The 27536-nt window shown below is 44.7% G+C and overlaps 2 protein-coding genes across 2 annotated transcripts in view; both read left to right on the top strand.

Moving 5' to 3' along the window:
- RAI14 (retinoic acid induced 14) overlaps positions 1-1124 on the top strand; it is a 56666-nt gene extending 55542 nt beyond the window's left edge. The window contains exons 16-17 of the mRNA XM_047074103.1: positions 386-451; positions 1047-1124. Coding sequence (XP_046930059.1) covers positions 386-451; positions 1047-1124 — 144 coding nt within the window. The remainder of the gene's footprint in view (positions 1-385; positions 452-1046) is intronic.
- Positions 1125-10600: 9476 nt separating this feature from the next.
- TTC23L (tetratricopeptide repeat domain 23 like) overlaps positions 10601-27536 on the top strand; it is a 46281-nt gene continuing 29345 nt past the window's right edge. The window contains exons 1-3 of the mRNA XM_047077134.1: positions 10601-10668; positions 14424-14607; positions 18162-18285. Coding sequence (XP_046933090.1) covers positions 10601-10668; positions 14424-14607; positions 18162-18285 — 376 coding nt within the window. The remainder of the gene's footprint in view (positions 10669-14423; positions 14608-18161; positions 18286-27536) is intronic.

Below are 27536 nucleotides of genomic sequence, written 5' to 3'. Positions count from 1 at the left end.
AGCCCACAGTAATTTTTTTTTTAATTTTTTTTTTTCAACTTTTATTTATTTTTGGGACAGAGAGAGACAGAGCACGAATGGGGGAGGGGCAGAGAGAGAGGGAGACACAGAACCGGAAACAGGCTCCAGGCTCTGAGCCATCAGCCCAGAGCCCGACGCGGGGCTCGAACTCCCAGACCGCGAGATCGTGACCTGGCTGAAGTCGGACGCTTAACCGACTGCGCCACCCAGGCGCCCCGAGCCCACAGTAATTTTTAAGTCCTCATATGCCAGAATTTGGTGGAGGAAGTCACTTGGGTGGTAGCATTTGGCCACAGCTTTCTTATCGTTTTTTGTTTTTGTTCTGTAAAGGTCTGCTAAAGAGTGTCAAATTGTCTCTTTCTAGGACTGCAAGAAACAACACCAGGAGGTGATATCTGTTTACCGAATGCATCTTCTGTATGCTGTGCAGGTATGATAACAGCCTATGAAGTACCTGGGTATCCTAAAGAAATACCACAGTGGATGTCTCCCCAGCTCCCGTCACTAAGCCAGTAGAACAAATGAAAAATCGAGGAGAATCTTTTACATTGAGAAGCTTTAAAACGCCTTTTGCGTTGCTTTGGATTTGTCAGGAGCCCTGTGCCGTTTACGGAGAACAGCCTCATCCTCTGTTGAGGAATGAAGGAGGATGTGGCTGCTACCCCCACCAGGGGGAGGAACCCAGGCTTGCTTTCTCAGGCGTGCCAATGTTCTCAGCCAGCAGCACTGTCTCACCCCACGACTGTTGGCGGCTTGGCTGGCGGGGCTCACATTTGCAACTGAGACCCAGAAACCCTTTGCTGGCGGCTCTAGCACACCCAGCCTCATCATCCTCCAGAGAGACAAGAGCAAGGCCCGCTCTCTCAGTCCCTCCTAGAAACGTCAGAATCAGTAGGGCTGACGTTCCTTTGGAAGATCCGGGGGAAAGCCAAGGGCTTCATGTCAGCCGGCCGTCGCGTTCCCTGGGGAAGACCGCCAGGACTGACCTTAAGTTCTAATGATTATCTTTTGTTTGAATTCCTTAGGGCCAGATGGATGAAGATGTCCAGAAAGTACTGAAGCAGATCCTTACCATGTGTAAAAACCAGTCCCAGAAGAAGTAGAATGGATTCCGTGGCAGGACACTGCCCCCTTGTTGTCCATCTTTGTGTTAGATCTGGAGTTGTCGGCAACCACTGCCATTGTTCTCACTCGTGGTATGCACCGTGGCCCAGCCTAGCTTTTTCCCTTTCCTAAGGCAGCTTTCTGAGGACTGGGTCCAGGAGAGGGCTGTCCTCCCCAGAGCTGCTTAGAGACTTGAGAGCAGCACAAGTGAAATGCCCTGGTGTCCCTTCAGATTCCAGAGCCGGAATCTGGAACCAGGGGTCTGGTCCTGGTCCTGGTCCTGGTGCTGGTGGGTGGGCACCTGCTGTGGGACCCGACCAGCTGAGGGGCTTTGTCATCACTGAGCAATATGTTGAGACCTCCCCGCTCAGCGAACGTTGCTTTAGTTCCTACACTCAGGCGGTGTCAGTCAGCACCTGAGGAGAGCCCCTTTGCCTTTGGTTTCCAAGCCCAAAACATGATTTAACTTCTGACCAAAATAGTATGGCACTCGTTATGTGGTGCATACTTTATCATGACATCCTGTGGACTTAAAACATGAATCCCATCATTTTCCCCCCTCTGCCTTATATAGCTCATCACCCTGCTTGTTAGTCTCAGAGTTTGATGAGCACTCTTAACTAAAATACGAAGTTGAAAAACAAAAGCAAGTTGTCCTTAGAAATTCTTTTGAAGCAAATCGTTGACATATTGCAAATGTTCTATGCAAACTTGCCTCCTGTTATCCGTGAAGCTCAGGAATCCAAACATTCGTGTTTCAACAAGGGACAGTAAACTGCGTGTTTACAGCCAAAAAAAAAAAAAAATGCCTCATAGTTCTTAACCTCAGTTTTTTAAAAGTGTTTTTTTCTCTACAATATTTTTATTGGCTCTTAAAGATGTTTTCATAGCTAAACCCCTAAATGAGTGAAATTTACATTAGACTCTATTAACAAAGTATTTTTAGATAACCATGCTTATGACTTTTTTAAAGCATAACTTTTTCCTCAGAGTTTGCAGCAATAGCCAAGGTAGTTATGTATTCCCTTTCCAAACTCTACACGAGCTGCCACCGGCCCCCTAGCCTCTCTGCCATTGTGTCCTCACAACTGTAGCACATTTCTGAATATAGAAAATCTTCCTTTTACCCACTGAGTATTTTTGAATACCCCAGCTCTACCAGCACCCATAAATGATCTCTTGGAAGGACTGTTAGCCAATCACTTTTCCACCTTTGAAACCAGAATCCTAACATGGTACACATACATGATGGTGCATAGCAAAGGTCGTGGGGGCAAATACTTCCGTTCCCTTGACTTTCAGGTTAAAAATGTTTCGAACTTGCTTGCAGCTTCCTTATGGCATTGTTTTTGTTGAGAGATGTAAGCTGAATACAGACGTCTCCAAAGTATATAACGCAAAGCGTAGGCCTGCTCTGACGGGGTCCACAGAACACAGGGTGCCTGGGCGCACAGGGTGATGGGCTATATTGGAGGATGTGCTCATCTGTATTGGATGAGGACCAACGACCACAAAGCAGAAACGGCTTTCAAGCTTGGTGTTCCTTTTCTTAAGTTGTTTATACTTCACCAATTTCGAAAATGCTCCAAAGAAATGTGAAAGGACCTTTTGTCACAGCACTTAAGAAAATACAAACAACCCCCCCCTCCTGCCCCCACACAGAAATGCTGCAGAGTATAAAACTTGAGACATTTTGTAGGACGCCTGACAAAGTGTAGCCTTTTATCTTGTTTCAGGATGCGTATTTATTATAAGTACTCTGGTTAAATATTGAAAAGTTATATGCTGTAGTTTAGCATTTTGCCTTTGTAATTTACAGAAGGTATTGCAGAAAATAAACTTCTGTTTCATTTTGCATCTCTGTTGACTTTTGGTGCCTTCATAAGCATATGTGTATGGCTTCTTAGGATCAGGTCAGAGGCATTGGGTATGATGGTGCTTTCCACCCCAAGTCACACTCAGTGGCTGCCAGTGGTCCACGGTCTCTCGCTGTCACCTCATTTCCATCTCCTAGCATCTTTAATGTCGGACTCTGACACCCCCCCCTTCCACTTTAGAAGACCCCTCCGATTACATCACACCCACCCAGATAACCCAGGGAAATCCTTATTTAAGGTCAGCTGATTAGCAGCTCAGCCCCAAGCATCAGCCACTTGTGGGCAGCGGCATCATGGTTCTTCAATTCAAAATTGCCCCTCAGTTGTCTGTTCTCTTTTTAACTATTTAAAAAAAAATTTTTAATGGTTATTTTTGAAGGATAGAGGGAGCGTGAGCAGGAGAGGGGCAGAGAGAGAGGGAGACACAGAATCTGAAACAGTCTCCAGGCTCTGAGCTGTGGGTACAAAGCCTGACACAGGGCTCAAACCATGAGATCATGACCTGAGCCGAAATGGGACAATTCACCAACTGAGCCACCCAGGTACCCTAAACTATTTAAAATCTTCCATTAGATTGGTCGTTTCTCTTTTTACAAGAAAAAAAAAAGATATGTGAAATATCTTGGAGAAATACCGTTCCCTATCACACATTTCTTTTTAACTGTTGCATAATATTTCATAGTTCGATGGTGCTATATTTTTATTAGTTCCTCATTGATGCTTCCAGAATTTTACAGCCCTAAAAATGACGTGATGACTGTCCTATATATAAATGTCTTCATGTACACATGTGAGGACTATTTGGGTAATTTTCAAATTGCCTATTTTCACAATAGCTTCCATCATGTGATACAAGAATGCAGAGAACAAAAGTAGAATGGCGTATGCATCATCACAGCGTGTGTGAGAAAGAATGGCCTTTTTCTTCACACTGGTTGAATAAGACTCATCATTTTGTTTTCCTTACGTAAACTTGAAGACAGACTGCAAAGCCTTTAATAATTAAACCCACCCAACTTAAGATAAACACATAATACACTGTGTGGGGGAAATGTTCCCAGAACGTGTTGAAGCACAACCTTGTGCAACGTGGCATAACTGTGGAATGCTGGGTGCTGACAGCAGCAGAAACACTCTCCAGCAAAGATGGGGATGATGCTTTCTGAGCAGTTAAAAGGCAGGCTGCAAAACTAAGCGGGGGCTGGGAAAAGCAACAGACCAAGGCATTCACAGAGTGGCAATTTCTGTTCAGCTTTGGGCAAAGAATTCAAGCGTGAGAGTTGCATATTTGTGAAACAATCAAAGGACAAGAGCTCAACTGTGATGGTTGCCATGAGTAAGCCATAGGAGCCTGTCGGTTGAGAGAGCAATCAAAGTGGGTTTCAGCAGATGGAAAAGCTCCTCTGAAGAGGAAGAGATAGAAGTGAGTGGAAGGGAAGACATCCCTGCACATTCATTATAAACCAAGCCCTACCATGGGAAGAAACCGTATATTCAAGTACTGTGACTAGATGTACTAGATTATAAATGGAAGATGTGTAGGGGAGAGAAAGGAACAAGACACAGCCAAATACCGTAAGTTTTTAACGGGAGGAGAAGTAGCGCGGATCCTTTGTGTGACCTCTGGATGTTTTCAAACATATGCAAATTAAGTCAGGTTAAACACACTGAGTAGGCAAAATAGTGGACCTCCCCCCTAAGAGGTCTATGTCCTGATTCCTGGAATATGTGAATATTTTATGTAATATGGCAAAGAAAAATTAAATTGGCAGAATTAAGATTGCTAATCAGCTGGGGGCGCCTGGGTGGCGCAGTCGGTTAAGCGTCCGACTTCAGCCAGGTCACGATCTCGCAGTCCGTGAGTTCGAGCCCCGCGTCAGGCTCTGGGCTGATGGCTCGGAGCCTGGAGCCTGTTTCCGATTCTGTGTCTCCCTCTCTCTCTGCCCCTCCCCCGTTCATGCTCTGTCTCTCTCTGTCCCAAAAATAAATAAACGTTAAAAAAAAAATTTTTTTTAATTGCTAATCAGCTGGGTTTCAATAACATTGTCCTGGGCTCTTAATGGGGGCCTGACTTAATCAGAAGGGTCTGTTAAAGTGGAAGGAGTCAAGAGTCAGAGATTTAAAGATGCTGCCCTGGGGGTGCCTGGGTGGCCCAGTCAGTTAAGCATCTGACTCTTGCTTTCGGCTCAGGTCGTGATCTCATGGTTTATGAATCTGAGCGCCCACGTCGGGCTCCGTGCTCACGGTGCAGAGCCTGCTTGAGAACCTCTCTCCCTCTCTGCCCTGCCCCCTACTCGTGCGCGCGCTCTCTCTCTCTCTCTGAATAAACAAACATTAAAATAAAGATGCTGGGGCGCCTGGGTGGCTCAGTCGGTTAAGCGTCCGACTTCGCTCAGGTCACGATCTCGCGGTATGTGAGTTCGGGCCCCGCGTCGGGCTCTGTGCTGACTGCTCAGAGCCTGGAGCCTGTTTCGGATTCTGTGTCTCCCTCTCTCTCTGACCCTCCCCCGTTCATGCTCTGTCTCTCTCTGTCTCAAAATAAATAAACGTTTGGGGCGCCTGGGTGGCGCAGTCGGTTAAGCGTCCGACTTCAGCCAGGTCACGATCTCGCGGTCCGTGAGTTTGAGCCCCGCGTCGGGCTCTGGGCTGATGGCTCGGCTGGGCTGATGGCTCGGAGCCTGGAGCCTGTTTCTGATGCTGTGTCTCCCTCTCTCTCTGCCCCTCCCCCGTTCATGCTCTGTCTCTCTCTGTCCCAAAAATAAATAAACGTTGAAAAAAAAAATTTTTTTTTAAAAAAAATAAATAAACGTTAAAAAAAATTAAAAAATAAAATAAAATAAAATAAAATAAAATAAAGATGCTGTGCTGCTGGCTCTGAGGGTGGAGGCTGAAGCCACAAACCAAGGAACGCAAGTGGTCTCTAGAAGCTGGAAAAGGCAAGAAAACACGATTCTCCCGAAAGCCCCTAGAAAGACCCAGCCTCGTTTACACCTTGTCTCTAGCCCAGTGACAGCCACTGCAGACTTCTGACCTCCAGAACCATGACATAATAGACTTGTGTTGTTTTAAGCCAATAAATTTGTTGTGATTTGTTACAGCAGTGATAGGGAACTGATATCCATACTGAGGAGCTAGAATCTCTGCTACTGGAGAGTTCCGCAAGATGACTCCAGGCTTCTTAAATATTGCGGAGCACTGATAATAAGCCAGGCACTTTGTTGAGTGCCAAAGGCCCAGTGGTGAACGTAACACCTCCCGCTCACAAGGAACTCACAACTGATCAGACCGGGGCCTGCCACCTGGTAGGGATTCAGTATTCACTGGGTGGGTGGATATTTAGATGAATGAATTGTCTAGAAGGCCCTGCAATGCTCTGCTCTTTCGAGGACCCATTCTTCAGCCTCCTCATTCTTAATTGCCATTTTGCTCTTCCTTGAACCCACCAAACTTGCTCCTGCCTCAGGGCCTTTGTACTTGCTGTTATCTTAAAATGTTCTTTTGACATTTGTATTATTTCTCCTTAATTTCCTCTGCTCAATGCTACCTTGTCAGAGAGGCCCTCCTTAACTACTAGCACAATCTATATGTCCACATCACTTTCTAGATCCTTTATCTGACTTTATTTTTCTCCATACAATTTGTCACTTTCATGTAAGGTGGTTCACCCAGTTGAGGGAGGAGGGGAGTCCTAAAATCCAGCCCACCCTCTAGTCCCAAAGCTTAACCACTTAACAGGGGGCCTGAGTCTGGATGAAGGAAGAGGCTTTTTTTTTTTTTTTAATTCTAATTCACACAAAATTGTTGCCTATTCCCTCAGCTCTGTGTCTTTTTCTAACTTGCAGAGACATCAGACTATTTACTAATAGCCCTATTTTTCTTTACCTAGTAGAATAGAAGCTCCAAGAGAGCAAAATCTTTGTCTATTTATTTGCTATTGCTTCCCTAACGCTTAGAACAGTATTGGGCACAGAATAGGTTTCTTCAATATGCATTTTTTTTTTCTGAGTGGATGGACAGATGCATGGAGACTGTGAGAAACTCAGAGAGTGCCAATATAATGGTGTCAAGAGGAGATTATGGATGGGATAGTGTGGGAGCTCAGAAGTAAGGTCTCTAACCCATTCTAGAGAGGACAGATGTGTTTTAAGAAATTATACAGTCAAAGGGAAATCTTATTTGCATTTCCTGTCCTTAAGTTTCACAGTCTTTGAAGTTGAAATAATTAGGAGTTAATCACGGTTTATTTGGGGATGGAAGAATCTGGAAGGACCCTGTGCACATGCTCCCTCTGTGTGATTCTGTAACAGCAATGCTTGTTCAGGATCAAGGGAGGGACCGTGAGCCAACACACTGAAAGCAATGTCTGCCCAGATTACGAGCACCGTATTTCAGTTACTGAACAACGTTTCAGCACATTTACCCGTGACTAAGGTTTACATTTGGGGACAGGGTGAAGATGGCAAGGAAAGAAAAAAACCACACACAGGTTTGACCTGTGTCTTTAACCTTCTTTTAATTTAACCTTCTGAGTCTTTAACCTTCTTTTAATTTTACAGATGAACTACTTCTGGTCAGAGCTAATTAAATGGAGGTGGAACCAGAGTGTCATTCTTAAAATGGGAATTCAGTGCCTGTTCTGGTACCTCACTTCCCTTCACCACGATGGGCAAAAGCCAGGGTTCAGGAAGGAGAAGTTACACTTAATACACTGAGAAACAAACTCCCAGCCAATTCCCAGAATGACAGAACATTAAAACCTTTCAATTTGATGAAGACCAACTTAACGGTAAGGGAAATGAGAATTAGAGAACAGGAAACCAGTTCTTCCTTTTTATCCTCATATATGTTAAATACTGTTCATAGTAACAAATACTCTTCTTGCATAGAAAATCGAGGCCCAGGGGCTGGCCACACGGAGTCAAAACCAGATAGGGGAAATCTTGAAGCTAGTTCATTGCTCTCATCCTTGTTCCATGTTGGGAGATCTCTTAAGAGACAGAATAAAGGGGGTGGGCTCTTTCTCAAATTTTGACTCAGGATCTTGAGCCAACAGTTTTAAACCTTAAGTTAAAAGGCTGTCCAGGTTTTCCTTAAGAGATACTTAAGAAACTCATTTAAACAGCTCCTCCAACCTATCTCGGTTGGTCTCTCTTGGCAGTCTTGGATCCGTAGCAATTAAACTTCATCCTCCGAACTGGAAAGAACAAACACCAAATCTAAACACCACCTGTGAAGTTCTTAGTAAATGTTTTCCTTCTCTCTCTACCGAGCCTGCTTTTTTGGAAACGAGGACACATCACCTTCAGCTTGACTTGCCATGGGTCCCTCGTTTATTGTAGGGTTCGTGATCATACTGTTATACACAAGGCTACGGGGCCGGTGCTGTTCCTTCAGGTACTAGCCACAAGCGCCCCTGCACCTGTCAGATCTGAATTATTGTTACTGTGTATGTCAGGTCACTGAAGAGGAGCGGTGGTATAAGAACACGTGCTGCATAAATCAGGGCTGTGTGGTGTTTGCCAAATGTGCCCCACCCCCTCGAAAATGTTCCCGGAACTGCTAATCATTAGCAGAATTAGTGGCCCATTGCTTAAACTACTCATTTCCTGCACTCCGCGTTCCTGATCAAGCATGGCTCAAATCTCACCGGGAGAGGCAACACAGACGGTGCCTACACCGTCAGTAGTCATACCTGAGCCTTTTCTCTCCGCTCCCGGAGAGCCAGAACACCGGGGGGGGGCGGAGGGGGTGCAGGGGGCGCGCAGGGGGGCGCCCATACAGCCGGGTACACCGTACACTACTGCTTTACGTAGGTAGGGTCGTGGAACCCGGCGCTCTCTTCCATCCTCCGGTGGGATTTCTCTCCTCTTCCCGCATCTTCAACCCTGACAGGTAAAGTCCCTTCGAGAAAAACACAGGTGACGTTTCCGCCGCAGCTGAGGGAAGTTTTGAAGGCAAGCCTGAGGCTGTGCGAGTCGCGCCCGGACAAAACAAAAAAGACCGGAAAGCCCAGGTTGGCCCCAGCGGCCCTGAATTTTCCGGGGCCGGAAGTTCCCTGCGTGGCTATGGCTACAGGCGCCGACGCTCCCGGCTCTGTCGGCGGCGTTCCGTTCCCATGGCAACCCCATTGTCTACCGAGACGGAACCTGGGCTGCTGGCGCGCCAGACGGACCTCTCAGGGTCTCGCTTCCGCCAGGCACCTTTGCGGCGCTCTGAACGAGGTCCGCCGAGGCCAGGACGCTGACGCCGCGGGAGGAAGCTGAGCTCGCCGGCTGAGGGAGACTAGAAGGCTAGTTCCGGGGCGTGGCTTTTCTGCCCTCGGCCGGGTAGGGGCTCAACCCCTCCTTTGCGGCGCCCCGCGTGTGCTTTTCCACGTGGAACCTCTGCGGCGGGGGCACCGCCCGCCAGAAAGAAGCCTTGGGATGCTCGCCTGGGGCTCGGGATGTGGCGTCAGGGTTTACGAAATTGCGGGGAGAGAAGAAAGGGTTTTGCGTTTGAGAGAGGCGCCAAAGTTTGGTGTTATAATTTATTCAGGGACGTATGATACCTCGTTGAACAGAACTCAGGAGTTTGAGAACTCACAACTCCTCGCCCTGGCCATAGTTTTGAAAGTCGAGATTAGAAAGAGAAATTAATGAAGTTTCCTTCTGGTTTTTGGATTGTGGACGTTCCGGAGCCTGAGTCAGAGAGAGCTGCTCAGGGCTCAGGTGGGAATGAGTGACCTTCTGCAGGGTGAAATGAGGAGCGACTTGGCGGGTGTTAATGTTCAGTACAAAACCGTACATTCGATTTGGATTTAAGCGATGGGGAGAGCCATGAGAATTGAATTTCACAAATCATTATCAATCGGATTTTTGCCACGAGTTTTCAACCATTTCCCCCCATCAGCTAACGACAATACCAAAATAGACGCGTGTGTGTTCCTTAACTGGGACTTCCCATTAAATAGTGGGAATGCCCTAGGGACAAGAAGAATTAACCGATAAACTGGCTATATCTCATTTAATACTGAAAGCTGCTCCTTTGCTTGCATCCATCTTGCAAAAACAATATCAGACTTGAGCAGAACATAGTTTTGATGATTCAGGAGCTGTAAATGCACTGGCTTTAAGGGGGCAAGAAAAAGTCAGGGATTTTGGAGGTACTATGGAGTAGGAATTAGAGGAAAGAACTTTTGGGGTGCCTGGGTGGCTCAGTCGGTTAAGCGTCCCACATCGGCTCAGGTTATGATCTCACAGTTTGTGAGTTCAAGCCCCGCGTCGGGCTCTGTGCTGACAGCCTGGAGTCTGCTTCGGATTCTGTATCTCCTTCTATCTCTGCCCTTCCCCCACTTGTGCTCTGTCTCTCAAAAATAAATAAATGTAAAAAAAAAATGTAGAGGAAAGAACTTTAATTCAGAGGTTTAATTTGACAAATGTCTTTAATTTCTGCTTTCCAGGTGTCTCTATGCATGAGTGTGTATAGTCTATTTTTGAATTTCAGATGGGTTATATATTTAGGCAGTTTCAGTTTGATGTTAACAGCATCCAACAGAGGGAAAATAGGATAGCTTTTTTTCCCCAAAGCCGACCTCACCTGTGATTCTTGGTAGGAAGAAGATGCAAGCCAGCCCCATCCGCATTCCAACCGTCAGCAATGACACCGACTGGGACTTCTGCTTCCACTTGTAAGTAGCTCAGAACCTTGACATCACACTCAGTCACTGGCCTGGAACACAGGGACCTCCCACTTAAGGCAAACCTGGGGTGAGGAGCTTTGAGCGCCTGTTATATAGAAGAGAAGGTTGAAGTCCTGTGATGTGTTTTAATTATGATTCTGCTGTAAGATCCATTTGTATTTGTGCAACCTGTGCAAGAAGGAAAATAATTTTTTCCTAACCTATTTTTTATAGATAGGTTAACTATAATTGTAACAAGATTGATAAAGTCAAGGAGAATTCAATATAACAGAGTTAATGAGCAAATTAAAATTGTGTTGTGAAATAGACAATAAGTAAATTAAACTTTCACATCATAATAGCTAATACTTATTGAGCAAATACTATGTGCCAGGCACTGTTCTAAGTGCTTCTGTATATTAACTCATCTAACTCCCAACGTCCCTGTAAGGGTGGTGCTATTATACTATTATAATTTTATAGCTAAAGAGTATGAATCAAAAACAGGTTCGGGAATTTGCCCAACATGGAGCTAGTGATTTAAATTAAGCGGTCTGACTCCAGAGTCAATTCTTGAACCATTCCTTTGTACCAAGAGTTCCCAACCTTGGCATTGCTGACATTTTGGGGTGGATAACTCTTTATTGTGGGGGCCTGACCTGTACACTGTAGGATGTTTAGCAGCATTCCTGGTCTCCACCCACTAGATGCCAGTAGCACCGTCCCAGTAGTGAAAAGCTGAAATACCCCCAGAGGTTGCCAAATCTCCCCTAGGGGAAATGTCACCCTTGGTTGAGAACCATTGCTCTATGCCAATGCTATCAAATAGAAATATAATGCAAGTCATAAATGCCAGCCACATAGATAATTTAAAATTTTCCAGTAGCCGTACCAAAAAACAAAAAAGAAATAGGTAAATTGAAGTTTAATACGATGTTTATCTTAATGTATCCGAAGTATTTTATAAAATAACTAATGAAATATTTTATATGTTTTCTTCAAACTAAGTCTTGAAATTCAGTGTGTATTTTACACTTATAGCACATCTCAGTTCAGGCTAGCCACATTTCATATGCTTAATAGCCACATGTGACAAGTGGTTAATAGCTTAGTAATTCTGTCCCTCCTCATGAAATATCTTGAGGCTAAGGTTTATGTAATTTTTTTATTTAATATAAAAATTGAAATTAAGATATAGAGTTCATAGTAGAGTATCTTGGAAGGAATCAGATAATTCATATTTATTATTACTAGTCAGAATTCATATTTATTATGGCGACATATAGAATAAGTTACAAACCTGGCAAGGCAGACCTTTCATCCAACCTGCCTATTCTTATTTATTGACTTTTATTTTTTCTTTCAAGGTATCTGACTGGCCAGAATTCTCCAGTCGTCTTATCTTTCATGACAAGATGTTTAATCCAAAGCCAGTTTAAGGTTTTGCATTCTCATTTGTCAAGACCTCGATGTTTCTCCTTCCTTTGAGGTCCCTGCTGTTCAAGCTTACTGCCTTTGGTCTCGGCTTAATTTCATTGAAGGGTGAACTTCAAATATTTAGGGCGTGGGTCACCTGGGTGGCTCAGTTGGTTAAGCATCCGACTCCGGCTCAGGTCATGATCTCATGGTTCCTGAGCTCGAGCCCCACTTTGGGCTCTGTGCTGACAGCTCAGAGGCTGGAGCTGCTTCAGATTCTGTCTCTCTCTCTCTCTCTCTCTCTCTCTCTCTCTCTCTCTCTCGCTCTGCCCCTCCCCCACTCACACTTGGTCTGTCTCTCCAAAATGAATAAACGTTAAAAAAATTTAATAAAAATAAATAAAATAAAATAAAATATTTAGGGCTTATAATTTTTAAGATCCATAATTGACAATCTCTTTGGTGACCCTGATATATTGAACTTCTGCTCCAGATCTGTGAAATATGCAGCCTAAGCAAAATCTTCTACTGAGGGACTAAATTTTATTTTATTTTTCTTGACTCACGATCTCTTGCCACAGAATCCCTCTATCTTCAGTATTTTTCAGGTATCCTAAAGACTACTGTTTCTCTTTTCATTCATTTGTTCATCCTTTAACAAGCCATTCATTATTTGTTGTTACTGTAAGCCAGGTATCAGGGTTTCAGAAACAAATGAGATTTAGCCCTGGCTCTGGTGGAGTTTATTTGCTAGAAAGCGAAGACTCAGAAACAAAACAAATTTTGAAAATGAGACTATAATGTGATTTGCAGTATAGTAGAAATTTGGAGGAAATTTTTGCAAGCCCTTCTGCTTACTACTCCAGTGCAAGACTCCAGCAGAGGTGACGCCTGAGTCGGGTCTTGAAGGAGGAGTATGGAATTCACTAGGCAGAGAGGAGGGAAATGTAGCACCTACCTTCTGATCACATTACATCAGCCATGTTCTCTGGCTTTTCCATTGAGTTTGTGTGTCTTCTGAAAGCACACTTCTGTTTCTTGCCTGAAGAAATGTTGCTCTCCTATCCACTTGACCTGGTTTGCTCATATACCTCTGGGTAGGTTATTTAGAACAGGAAGTCTGGATGGATATTAACATCTCATTTTTCAAACCTAATGTGAAAAATTACACTTGACATTTGTTTTTCTTTCTGTATTTTCCTTTTTTTTTTTTTTTTTACAGTGAACATTCATTACTTATCAGTGGAAAAGGAAGATAAATTTTATTCTTAAAACTATATGGGGGTTGAATTTTTAAAAGCTATTGTGAATACAAAAGTGATTCTTTTGGGGGACTTGTTTATAATTAATTGAACATTCTGTTGTTGCACTTGAGATTTTAGAATTCCATTTGTTCTGGATCACTTTGATTTTTCTGGCCATGTTAGGACATGGTTATGTCTTTGGTGTGTATAAGATTAACTCTTGACTTTTATCTTTACCGTTTCCAATCACCCATTCATAATTATGTTCAGCTTTGAAGTCAGAGATCTACATTGAGCAAGTGAGAAAGGAGAGGGGAGAAGGAGGGTAGGAGAGAGAGAGAGAGGTGAGTGGAGAGGGGGAGATTTTCAACCCACTCAGCTCTTTTTAATACATTTATCTGTAACACAACTGAGAAGTCCATTTTGCTTCTGAATCTGCTCTTGACTGTGTGGAGTTCCCTGCCCTCTCCTTGGTGGGGCCACATCTTGCTTTAGTTAGTTGGCCACTACTTTTAAGAAATATGGAAGAGGACACGTGAAGTCTAGCCACAAACTGTTAATTCCCTTCCCATTAATTCATTATATCCGTTTTCTTTCCTGGTTTGAATCAGAATTTTAGAATATAAAAGATCTTTGAAATCTTCCAATTCACCACCTTCATTTTGTAGATGAAGAAACCAAATCATGGAGCTAATAAAATGATTATAGCTAATGCTAAAATAGTACTTACTAAATAGCAGGCACTATGCTAAGTGATTCATGAGTATTATCTGATTTAATCCAATAATCTCATTGGATTGACCTCATTTTACAAAGAAGCAAATTACGTGATAACTTGCTTAGGGTCATGTGGTTAGTAAGTAGCAGAGCTGGGACTCTGGTGTAGGTGGGTGGTTTGCCAAATCTGTTTTATTTGAATCAACACATTGCCATCCTGATTCTGGGCTTCAAGGGTGACAAGAGCTTATCACCAGACTTTATTCCTTCAAGTTTATGTTAGCATATCCCTAGCCCCCGGCTGGGAGGGATGTGTCCTTCAATTTTACCTTGTTTGAGATATGCAGAGGTCAGATCTGAATCCATGCCCCTCACTGGTATCTACAGGTCACAGCAAGCCAAGAAGCCAGCATACCAGCAAAGAGATGAACTGTATTCATCTAGCGGGTCTGGAGAGAGTGAAGAAGACACTAAGGCCACGGAGGAGATAGCCGTAGGCTGCATGTCTCTTCCTGAAGACAAATTGGCCCAATCACAGAAGAAAATAGCTCAGCTGATTAAGAAAAAAATGGTAAAACCAAAAAAGCTCACCAGGTTTTAGTTTCCCTTTAAAAATATGTCCATGATTACAGAATCTCTGCCTTAACTGGAGATTGAAGCACTCAAAGTAGAGAAAGTTGTATTTCTTTATAGGTGGGAGAAACGAAAGCAGAGCATAGTTGGGTAGCCAGCCTGCCCTCAGGCTCCACACAGGGCTCACTGTGCATTCTTTTATGGAATAGCTGTGCTCCTGGCTTTAGACTAAAAATTAATGCTTTATTCTTTGTGTTGATGTTTGATGGATGACCTTTCAGTAAAAAACTTTCAAAAAGTCTCTCCTGAAAGGTTTCGGAATGGTATCTCTTGGGTGACAGGAAAGGCCAGGCTAGTGAGGCAGGAGGCTGAGAACAAGAGTAGCCGGGCTGAGGTCCAGGCTCAGAAGCAGCAAGGATATAAGTAAGATGCCAGCGGTTTCATTGGACTCATAAGCAAATGAAAGCACCAGAAACAGGAGGTAGCAGCAGAGGTCGAAGTCCAGGTGTGCATTTCTAAGAACAAGGCAAAGACTTGTAACTAGGACCTCGCTTAATGAGAGTGTTCAAAATGCAGGAACCTGAGACAGGATGACAGTGACCTTCACTATTAGAATGCGGGCACCCGTCTGCTCCCAGGGCATGATTTATCAGCAGAGGAATTCATGCAGTGACTTCCTGGCCAAGGGAAAAAATGACCTTAAAATCATGTATGGAGAAAGGTCTGTAGATGGCTTTAGGAAAGGCTGAGAGACACCTCACAGGCAGTTGATAGAGGCTGATACCCCTCGTTGGATCTACCTATACATTTACCCCACCTTTGTAAATTGTTCAGAGGACTTGCAGAGGACGGCCGCCTTGGCCTGTACCCATTAGTGTCTCACAGACCCAGGCCAGAACCTTCACTTTTAGAGACAGACAAGTACCATCTGCCAGAGTCCAAGTATGGGTTTTTAAGGCTTCATAACTCCGTGGCCAGTTTAGATAATGACAAAGATTTAGATTTAGGAGTTAAACGAGCCCCACCCAGCTCTCACAGGCCCGAAGGGCAGGAGGGATGGCAGTAGGCGCAGACCTCTAGAGCCCCCGTTGGTTATCTCCGTTTCGCCAGGGCAGGGAGTTTGAGGATGGATGAATGCAGAATGTCCAGAGCCCGGACAGCATGCGAGGCTTTGTACTCCCGTTCCAGTGACTTTTCATGGTATTCTGCTTCCTCCTCAAAATGAAACTTAATAAATTCTGTGGTGAGCCCATGGAGAACTCTCAAAACTTCTGACGGAATGGGTGTTTTTAAAGCACGAAGGGGCCTGTGCTGTCACCCTCTCTGCATGTGTATGTGTGAGCCGGGGGCAGGTGAGGCGGCAGGTGAGGAGGGACACAGGGATGAGGCGGCAGCTGGAACCCAGGGTGGTCTTGCCCAGAGCACCACGGTCAGTAGACACTAGAACCAGAGCTGAAACGCCAAGCTTTGAGTCTTTGAAGTGCTGCTTTCACCTCACCAGGAGATACAGGCTTGATTTTGTCAGTCAGTGCAGCCATTTGATAGCTGTCTTTGTAAAGTCACTGAAATCTGTGACTCCAAAATGCAGTTCTGTGATTTCTTGGGGAGCTCTGCCTGTGAGTTCTACAAGCAGCAGGGGCTCTTTCCCCACCCCATCCTCTTCTCCTGGCTGATAAAGAGATGACTCATTCAGCGCATGTTGAATGAGCATCTCCTCTGAACTGGGCATATGGTAGTGAACGTGAGGAATAAGCTTCTGTTCTCAAGGAGCTTCTATTTGGGGAAACAATTAATAGACAAAAAAATAACCATTAGTGCAATATCAGAGAGAGGTAAGTGCCATGAAGAAAAAAATAAAAAGTAATGGGATAGCAAGTGACGGGGGTGAGAGGCTGTTTTTAGATAAGATGCCAAGAAAGGCCTCTCTGAAGTGAACAAAATGAAAATGAAATGAGAAAGTGGTTACGTATTCGAGCATCCCAAGCGGGAAACAGTAGGTGCAAAAGCCAAGTTAGAAATTAGTTTGCCATGTTCAGGAGCATCAGATAGGTTTTCAAATCCATGTTCATAATAATAATAATAGTAACAAGCTATTTGGTCACCAGTGGAGGATGCTAGTGACTGAACTCATTACTTTGAAAGCTAGCAAATAAAGGGAAAGAATAAGTTATGTATCTTGTCCTTCTATTATAAACTGTATTATAGGGTAACCAAACAGGAGATGAGGGGAGAATTGTCTGTAGAATTAATCCAGCTAACACATGAAGAAACACTGATAGAATTGGATATTGGCATTTTATAACATTTTATGAGTGAATCCATGTAGTTGTGCCAAAAATCAGAAAAAAAGCCAACCAAACATAGGTGTCTTCTGATGGAAAAATGTATGAGAACTATGAAATAGTTTTGCTTAAAAAAAAATAATAAAGCTAAAGTAAACCCAACTTCTTTTTTTTATTTTTAACTTTTTTAATGTTTATTTTTGAGAGAGAGAGACACACAGAGCATGAGTAGGGGAGGGGCAGAGAGCAAGGGACACAGAATCTGAAGCAGGCTCCAGGCTTTGAGCTGTCAGCACAGAGCCCAATGCGGGGCTCGAACCCACAAACCAGACCGCGAGATCATGGCCTGAGCCAAAGTCGTACGCTCAACCGGCTGAGCCACCCAGACGCCCCAAGCAAACCCAACTTCTAAATCCAGCTACCAATATAAAGGCAAGACAGGGAATGGAGGGACATGTTGAATGACACCATAAGAATGCATTCAAAAAATTTACATGTTTGGAAAACACTATCATCCAAATGACCCAATTTCTTCAGCATATAATTTTCAATAAAAAGAACTAGAGGTAGAAATGGAACCTACAGAGGAATGAGACTCAGGAGACTGATCTCTACATGCAGACAGGCAAATTATCAAAAAAATACTAGATTTATGAGGTAATTATTAGATTTATGAGATTATAGATATTTAACATTACAGAATTACTGTTAATGTTTCGGTGAGAGTGATTTTCTGGTTATGTGTCTAAGTCTGTGTCTTTTGGAGATACTTATGAGATATGAAATGATTTAATACTGATTTTCTTCAAAATAATAGGGTGGGTGGATAAGAAGGATGGATATGAAACAAGACTGACCATGAGTAGATACCTCATGAAGCGAAGTGAGCCATTCTCCATGCTATTTTTGTATATGGCTGACGTTTTCCACAATAAAAGGCTAAAGGAAGTCACTCTGGCTGTGATGTGAAAAGCAGACTGGGGGAAGGGGGACAGGAGTGGAAGCAGGGGTGGCTGTCATGGTCAGCCAGGTAAAAGGTGAGGGTGGCTTGAGCCAGGTACTCGTGGCAGAAATGAGGAGAAGAGCTTGGTTTAAGGACTTAGGAATAAGGGACAGTCAGCAGGCCCTGTTGGAGTGGGTGTGGGACGGGAAGGGAGGAGAAGAGACAAAGACAACAGGTGAATTCAGTCCTACATTCCCATGAGAAGAGAGTGGGCTGGAGCTGTCCCTTCTTTCCAAAAAAACATACTGACTGATTTGCTGTCTGCAGAATATCCAAGCAAACAAGGAGCTGATTCGCTGTGTCATCCTTTCTCGGATTATTTTTGGGGAAGAACACTGGAAATGTGCACAGGCTCTGGCCAGCCTGGCTTATGGCTACCTGACACTGAGAGGTACTTGGTTTCCCCAGCTGGGTCTGGGTGGGCCAGCTCGTGAGAGCCAAACTAAGCCAACCCACAGCCGTGGTGGGGGTGGGGATGACCGGGGGAGAGTCCTTCCTGCCCCCAACTCACACCTCCTCAGGAGGTGGGAAAGTCCGTGGATGAGGCAGTGTGTCAGGGATCTTAGAAATAATGATGATAATGATGATAGTTAATTTACTGAGTACTTAGCATGTGCCAAGCTAGTCTCATTTAGTCCTCCTAATATCCCTTGGAGGGAAATACGCTTATCATCCGTAGTTTACAGATGAGGGCACTGAGGCACAGGGGGCAGAGGACAATATCACAGCCACAGGTTCCACGGGGTTCCAGCCACAGGTCCACGGGGGAAGGACAGGCGATTATGTACGCTCAACATCAGGGTGGCAGACACAGTAAAGGGACCTGAATTCCATGGACAGCCCTCAAGTTCCTGGAAGATCTGCTGAGGAAAAGACAGTCCTCATCCTAGAGAAATGAAGCTTCTGGAAGGTATTCTGTACAGAGGAACAAGATAGGAATGCATTTGCTAAAACTGAAATCTAAGTGTAAGATCCACAAGGGCAGGAATTTTGCAGTAGAGGCTCAGGAAATATTTGTTCAGATGGACTGAGGCCAAAACACATCTCTGGAACTGAGGACACAGTCAGCTCAGGGCTCTGTGCCCCTTGGCCAGCCACGTCCTCCTGCAGGGACATCTCTACCATGGATCTCTTTGTACAAACTCACATGTGCTTTGTTTAAAAATGCCTCTGTCCCTGAAACAGAAGCTCCATGAGAGCAGGGACTGGTCTCATGTACAGTGCCTGGTGCACAGTGTGGATCAGCAGATGTTACCACTGGGTAGAACTGAGCCTCTGGCCCGGGGCTTTATTCAAGTACCCCTTGGACCTGAGTCTTCAGGTGGGGCATAGCTTACGTAAGTGAGTGACTTAAGGTCTTGAGAGATTTGAGCGCTCCAGGGGAAGGGAAGCAATATGCCTGGGCCATAAGGAGCCTGGATATCAAAAATCCGAGCTTTTGGAAAAGTTGAAATGGAATCCAATTTATTAACCACTATCATAAATTCTATTAAACTCAGAACGTGTGTTCCTTCTCAGGGCTCCTTGGACCCTTTTGAGCTCATGTTTTACATGAAACTTTAGATTCATTGACTACTGATGTGGCAAGCCCATGAGTGGTTGACACTGGAGCCAGTGAGGTCACAGGCTCCTTTAGGCCTTAGAACACATCTGTTGTGTTCTGAGAGAAGGCCGGCATGGCTAAAGACAGGAGGGGGTCCTCACTTACTGGCAGAACGGCAGCCACTTGTCTGTGAGATTTAAGAGACGCCAGGAAGGTCTTCAGCAAAAGGCAATTTTCTTCTAGAGCTACACTGTTCTTCATTTGGAATTTCTCTATTTCATCCTCATAAACGTGTTGCCTTCATGATAACAGTCACATTTTAGCTTCGTGCCACTTTAACACTTAGAGAATTCCTGTTCTAAGTCTGGTGGCACTGTGGTAGGCACCAGGGATACATAAATGAATACTGGTATTCTATAAGCATACAGAGATCTTATAATAGGCAGGAACAAGTTATAATAGAGGCGGGAACAAAGTTCTGGAGAAACAAATGAGGCAGGTGAGTGCTTCTGCCACTGGAGAGGGAAATCAGGGAAGGCTGCAGAAAGAAGCTGACATTTGTCCTGTCTTTGACAGAGGAGTACAAGTTATCCAAGTAGATTTCGAGAGGAGTGGTAGAGAACACAGAGTTGGGCCTTCATATGTGTTGATCTGAGGAGATGGAGTGAAAGGGTGTTTTATTCTCTATGAAACTACTTTCAAGGAACACTGTAGTTTCCCCCTGGACCAAGAAGTTAGGGTAGAACAGGAGACACCTTAGGACAGACAGGTCATGCCTGGTAATAGGACTGGAAAGTTAAGTTGGCCCCACGTATCAAGGACTTTAGGGAATTATTAAAAGTTTCTGAGGGAGGGGCACCTGGGTGGCTCAGTGGGTTGAGCATCCGACTTCCACTCAGGTCATGATCTCACCCTCATGGGTTCGAGCCCCACGTCGGGCTCTGTGCTGACACCTCAGAGCCTGGAGCCTTGCTTTGGATTCTGTGTCTCCCTCTCTCTCTGCCTCTCTCTCTCTCTCTCTCTCTCTCTCTCTCTCTCTCTCTCTCTCTTTCAGAATAAATAAACATAATAATAAATTTTAAAAAAAGTTTCTGACTGAGGTGGTGACATAATCAAGCTTCTGTTAGAGACTCTGGGGGATGGGTTGGATTGATAGAAAAAGTAGAGGTGCAGATCAGTTAGGCCTCTATCCTGCCCAGACAGGAGTCAATGAAGGCACTGGCCACGGCAGTTGGAATGCAGAAGAAATGACTCAGAAGTGGTGATGTTTAGTGGGCAATTCTACTTGGAGCGAGAGGCTGAGGGAAGAGCAGAGGTTGCACAGGGCATGACCTGAACGGTTAGCTGAAATGGAGAACTAGAGGGGAAGAGCAGGCGTATGGGGGAAGGAGGAAGAGGATGCCGAGTCTGGTTTCAGACAGGCTGGATCTCAGCCAGCGTGAGGTACTCCGGGAACATCATGGTGGGATGGTCAGTAGGCAGCTGAGGAGTGGAGCTCGGGCTCAGGAAAGATGTCGGCTTGGGAGGGTTAGCACACAGGAGCAAGTTGAGGCCATAAGAGCGGGTGAGCTTGATCAGCAAAAGGATGTAGAAAGAGAAGGAAAGAAGGCAGAGGAGAGAAGATAGGAGGATGAGAGCATCGGGAAGGTCCGCGGAAGCAGAGTCGGCAAAGGAAATAGAAGAATCAGGAGGGGCCGTGGCGGAGAAAGGGTTTCAAAACGAAGTGCAGTGTCAGGTGGCAGAGGGAGGTCAGATGACATGTGGGCTGAAGAGAGACCCGTGGACTTGGCTGGCAGGTGGCAGATCACTGGCATTGGCTTTGGCACCGACAGGGACACTCTTGGGCCCTGGCAGAGCCCAGACTCGGTGAGACTGTCTAGGAGACTTGCTGAACCTGAGACTTGAAGTGATGGTGGCTCAAACTGGAGGGGAAGCCCCACGAGTGTTTGAAGGGGACATTTGTCTGAACGTGGGCCAGGCCACAGGTCCCTCCCTGTGTTGGGAGAGGTTATGGTGGTAGGTCTGTGGAAGGAAGTTGGTTGTCATCTTCTGAAATCAACCCATTCCATGAACGGTCACAAACGGACTCTGAGTTTTACTTTTCCAGTTAGGTTCCAGGCTGAGTCAAGATAGGTGAGTCAGTCGTATCACAAAAGATGGTGAGAACACCATCCTTTTTTCCTCAATTTACAGTTCTTCCTGTCACACGAATGGTGAACCACATTTGGGGTAGTATGTTGGAGGGAGGAAAAAAGTTTTCCCGTAAAGGAAGGTTTTGTTTATTTTTCCTTGATGGGAAAAACAACTTCCTGATTAGACCAAGTGCCTGTGTAGTTTAACAGTGCCCAGCCTTGAACCCAGACTTTCTGAAACCTAGCCTAGAATTTTTCCAGAATAGATTATGATCGTGACCTTTTCTTGAGAAAAACCTCCTATTTCAGTTATAATATTTACCCAGTCTCTTTACTTTAACTCTTTTTAAAGTCTGTGGTCCACGGAATAAACCAACCAAAGCTTTGAGAAATCACAAACCTTCAAGAGGGATGAAGTCTTGCTGAGCTCCACTTAGTTTTGTTGTCATTAATCCTCAGCTGCTGTAAAATGGGCGGAATTTATGAGCCAGCCTTCTGTGTAGGTGGGATGTATGCATCTGTGAGTGTTCATGCTTCACTGCACATGTGTGTTTTACAGCCTTCAGACCTCCTTGCCTCATTTCCCTGTGAGCCTCTTCCAGAACTGGGGGGGGGGGGGTCAAGCCCAAGGGCTGACTTCTCTCAATAAACAGTCTTCCAGTGAGTATTTACTGAGAGACTTACATATTTGAAATACCATGAAGAGCACGTTGGGAAATTTAAGGTAGAGAAGGCATAGTCTTTGCCCCAAAGAACTTAACACCTCGTGTGGAAGGTGAACTACATACAGACATAGTTATGACAGAAGGCACCAGAAGTCAAATGCCATGTAAGTGATTTAAATACAGGGCTTTGGGGAAGTTGGGTGGAATCATTTCTGACTGAGGTGGTAAGTGGTAGACTCAGAGGGCAGGGGTCATTCAGGAAGACCCTTAAAGAATGTGCAGAGCTTGGGCAGAAGGAAGGGTGGCCTTCTGGTGAAGAATGGAGCCTGGAGGGACAGCACAATGTGTATCTTTGAAAGCAGTGAGCAGGCTGTTGGGGTGAACCTGGAAAAGAGGGTGTGTTTGCAGACTGTGGTGGGTTTTATATATAGGCTAAGGAATTTGTGATTTGTTTGGTAGGCAAGGAGGACTCCTGGAGATTTTTCCAGCAAGGAGATGAATGAAACAAAGTGTGCTTTTAGAAAGGTTAATCTAGCAATGATGCCAGAAGGTAAGCTATCCAGTCATCTAGGTGTATGTAGTAATAATGTGCTAGTGAAGTGACAAGTGGGATGATGAGAAGGTAGGGATTTAAGAGTCTCTGAAGGACAGATGCATTTATTTTTTATCTTCTTGGGACTTTTTCTTGAATACATACTTATAACATATGGATAAGATCATGCTTGGCCGCACTGTTTATTATCGTAAAAGATTGGAAAAAAACAGTGCCCTCACCACTAGAGGACTAATACCCATGGCAGGTTAAATGCAGCTTTAAAAAGGGCATGAGGAAGTGCCATATACTACTAGGAAAAAAGCTCCTGGATGCATCGTTAGGCAAAAGAGAATGTACAACATGGTATGGTGTTTAATATGCCTCATTTTGTGAGAAAAAAAGAAGGGGAGAGAGAGAATCTGTGTTTATATTTACATAAACACTGAATGATACACAAGACAGAAGCAAACACAAATTACCTAGTGGGGGATTGCAGTGAAAGGGAAGATTAGAAGTGAGGCCCCTCAACATTGACCTTCTCATACAATTTTAACTTTTGAACTGTGGAAATGTAGTATCTATTCAAATATAACCGTTAAGCTTTTTTTTTTTTTAAGTTTATTTATTTATTTTGAGAGAGAGAGGAGCAGAGAGAGAGGGAGAGAGAGAGAATCTCAAGCAGGCTCCATGCTGTCAGTGCGGAGCCTGATATGGGGCTCGAACTCATGAACCGTGAGACTGTGACCTGAGCCGAAACCAAGAGTCGGGTACTTAACCGACTGAGCCACCCAGGTGCCCCCTCAAATATAGCCTTTCAAAACAAGGCTGTGAAGGAAGAATTGGCAGGATGTGATGTTCGATTAGGGGTTGAGGAGAATTGAGGCCCAAAGATGACCATGAAGGTCCAGCCCCGGCAGGTGCCATTTACAGAGGGAAGTAGGTCAGGGACAGGAGTGCACTGGGGAGAGGAGTGGTGTATCCAGGTTTTGGTGATTCTGAATTGCAGTAGAGAAATCCACTAGCACGTTTTTGGGGCACCTTGGTGGCTCAGTTGGTTGGGCGGCTGACTTTGGCTCAGGTCATGATCTCGTGGTCTGTGAGTTTGAGCCCCGCATCAGGCTCTGTGCTGACAGCTCAGAGCCCGGAGCCTGCTTCAGATTCTGTGTCTCCCTCTCTCTCTCTGCCCCTCCCACACTCACGTTCTGTCTCTCTCTTTCAAAAATAAATAAACATTAAAAAAAATTTTTTTAGAAATCCACTAGCACATTTTTACCTGGTGCTGGAAATTTGGGACTAGAACTTGGGAGGACAGGAGGAGAGTCGCAAGCATGGAGGAGTGTTTGAGGGCAGACCTGGGAAGGGGACGTGGAAAGTTGTAAGCTTGGAGGCCAAGGTGGAAGTGCTAGGAATTGCTCAGACTTCCAAGAGGGAAAGAGAAGAAAAGGAAGACACTGAAAGACAGACCCTTGGAGAAGGGAGCAAAGAGTTATTAGCAAGTTATTAGTTATCAGCAAGAGTTATTAGCAAGGAAGCAATTAGAGAAGGTTTAGAAAGGAGAACTGGGTTGGTGCAGTGTTCTAGGGGCCAAGAGGAGAAGCCAAGCAGCTAAGAGTGTCTGAGAAACTGTGACTGGATTTATTTAGTAGGAGGTCTTTGGGGGCCTGAGGAGAAAAGTGCCAGCAGAGTGGTTGGAGCAAAAGCCAGATCCCAGGCACGAAGGGACTGCGTGGGGGCCTGGGCCCTGCATACTGAAAGGAACAAGAGAAAAGTGGAGAGTAACTGGCCGAGCCAAAAAAGTCATGTGAAGATGATTTTAGAAGAGGAAGATTGTAGAGTGAGGAAAGAGCCCTTTAGTGAGAGCATTTGAAGGTTTTAAAAAAGAGGCGATTGATGGAATGGGATTCAGGAGTCGACACGAGAGAGCACAGAGCCTTTGCAGGGCACCATGTGAAGGCTGCCGTATGGTGGGCTAGAGCATGGGCCGGAGGTGGGACCCTAGTGCCAGCAGACCTGGGGACAAGCCTAAGGAGCCTAGCGCTTCAGCAGGTGAGCAAAGGGCAGGCACAGAACAACAAGGTGCTTGTCACCTAGTGGGAAGTGTTGGCAAGAGTTCAGGAAGAAGAATGTAAGTGCATAGATAAGCGGTTTCCTGATATTTTGCTTATTATTAATAAAGCAGTAAATTAGCCTGTTATTGCTGAGACCTTCTAGGTATCCCGGGCTCTATTATTACAAGTGCCGTAAAGTACAGAAAAAAGAAGCGTAAGTTATGAACTCTACCTTCTCTGTCTAGTTGGTAAAAAAACAAAAACAAAAACAACCCACACTGATACAGGGATAACAGGGAATGATAAAAACCAGGTGACCTGACCTGCAGGAAACCTCATGCCTGCCTGCGATGAGATTGCATTTGAGAATGCAGCCTTTTCCAGGGATTCTGTAAGCAGCTCTATGAAAAATGTCCAAAGCAAGGGCACATTTAATAAGTGGTTTCAGAGAATGGATGCTGGTAGTAGGAGGAGGAGGAGTAATTTTCTCAAATTCATTTCATTGCTATGTGCCAGGCACCATTTATTTTCATGAATTAATTACATTCTTACAAGAACCCTACAGGGTAGAAAGTATTTTCATTACCATTTTATAGGTGAATAAACTGCAGCATAGATAAAGTAACTTGTTCAAGTCCACAGGGATAGTAGGAAGTGGCTGAGGCAAGATTGGTATCTGGGAAGTCTGGCCGTAGGCTGACTTCTTAAATATAGATGATGATCAAAGGTGACAGCAGCAACTCCAAAGACTGGGTGTCTCCGAGCAGATTCCCTCTGGCCTGAGTCAGAATAACAGACATCAGTTGTGGAATCACATCCCAAACTAAAGCAAAATGCTTTGATATGTTTGGTGGACAATACTGGGACCCATTTCCAATTCATCAACATCCCCTGTAATTTCTGAATCTCAGGCTCCAGGAGCAGGTCTGATTTTTCCCTCTGTAATTGCCGAACTGTTGGTGCAGGGAGAAGGATGGTGTCCTTGGCTTGGAAGAAGGGCAAGTAAAGGAAAATGACTTGGTCTCTCAGAGCTGACATTGGAACTAGGGAGATGGGGCTTGGAGTTCAAGAACAAGATCATCACTCTGTGAGCCTCCTCCAGAGAGGGTTGACATGAGACTCATACATACACATCTATGCAGTGTTATCTTTACATCGAAGAGGGTGTTCTTGAAATCAGTAAAATGCAAATCTATTTCAAATTATTATTGACACTGATTCATAGTACTTTTTGTCATCATGAATTTTCTCATGTAGGATGCCAGAAAAATATCACAAAGTGAGTTTTTTTTTAACATGAGACGAGCTCTTTCATAGTTGAAAATATTGGAAAACGTTTGTTTAGAGCAGTGATCTCTTAAACTCTTGAGAATTAGCTCCCTTATCACTATGAAAAATTTGAGTACTCTCCATGTGTGTGTATTTATGGTAAGTTATGGCAGTAGTATTAATATATAATATATATTCATAAAAACAGAAAACAAAATTTTTAAAAACAGAGACATTTAGTTTTTTTCCCTACATCATTATGGCATCTTGCAAACTGTAGGGCTACATGCACCCCACTTTGGAGACCAGAATGGATTCTGGGAACAGTAAAGGAGTGACTTTTTCCTTTGGGGTTGACTTTAAGGAGCCAATTTATTATTTTATTTTATTTTTTTTGAAATAAAAAAAATGTTTATTTATTTATTTTGAGAGACAGAGAGAATGTGAGCAGGAGAGGGGCAGAGAGAGAGGGAGAGAGAGAGAATCCCAAGCAGGCTGTACACTGTAGCTCAAAGCCTGACATGGGGCTTGAACTCATGAACTGTGAGATCACGACCTGAGCTGAAATCTAGAGCCGGACGCTTAACCGACTGAGCCACGCAGGTGCCCCTAATGAGCCATTTTAAATTGAGATCCGTGTTCAGTTTGTTTAAACCCAGTGGTTACACAGCTCAGCTTTTTCATCAGAAGGACCACACCGTGGGGCATGATAAAGTGGAGAAGAGGAACCCGATAATTGATTGGCTGCTGAACTTAGAGGAAAAGTATTCCTCTGGGGGTTTCACAGCCAGAACCGGACACTTAGGTGGGGGTGGCTGGCAGGGCAGACTTGCAAAGCCTCGGAACTATTTTCTCATTAGTTTCCCATTCAGGAGCCCAGAAGCAGCATTGTGCTGATTCAGGGGTGGTTTTCAGTGGCTCAGCCAGCTTCACTTTGCTCCTTCCTACAGACAGAGGGAAGCATCTAGATTGGGTTCCTTCACTTCTTGCTGACACACTTCCAAGGGCCTGTGTGGTTGTAGAAACACCCTATTTGATAAAAAGACTTCCTTAGTTTCCAGTTTTATTGTCTTTGTCTGATGTCCTTGGCAGGTTTTTCTGTAGCTGCTCCCTTCTTCAAGACCTATAAAGACTTCCCATTACCCACCAGATCAAATCCAGCCTCCTCAACTTGGCATCCAAGATTCCATTTTTCCCATCCAATTCACACGTTGGGTGTCTTTACATTTAAATCTCCCTTTCAGTCAGGCTGGTCTCCTTACTGCCTTCCATGGTGCTCCTACATGCCCCCACCCCACCCCACCAGCGTATGCATGCACATGGGTGTGCCTGTGTGCATGCACGTGCACACACACACACACACACACACACATGCGCGCTTGCCTATTCTGTCTTTATGGCCTCAGGCTGTTTACTACAAGTGGAAACCCCTCCTCATTCTTCTCTATCA

The sequence above is a fragment of the Lynx rufus genome, unplaced genomic scaffold (genome assembly GCF_022079265.1).
Source record: "Lynx rufus isolate CCGP_SWC_20201006 ecotype Redwood Valley unplaced genomic scaffold, mLynRuf1.p SCAF_1, whole genome shotgun sequence".
In the NCBI taxonomy this organism is placed as follows: domain Eukaryota; kingdom Metazoa; phylum Chordata; class Mammalia; order Carnivora; family Felidae; genus Lynx; species Lynx rufus.
Note: the sequence above shows the minus strand (reverse complement) of the source record. Positions and strands in the feature narration are given on the sequence as shown.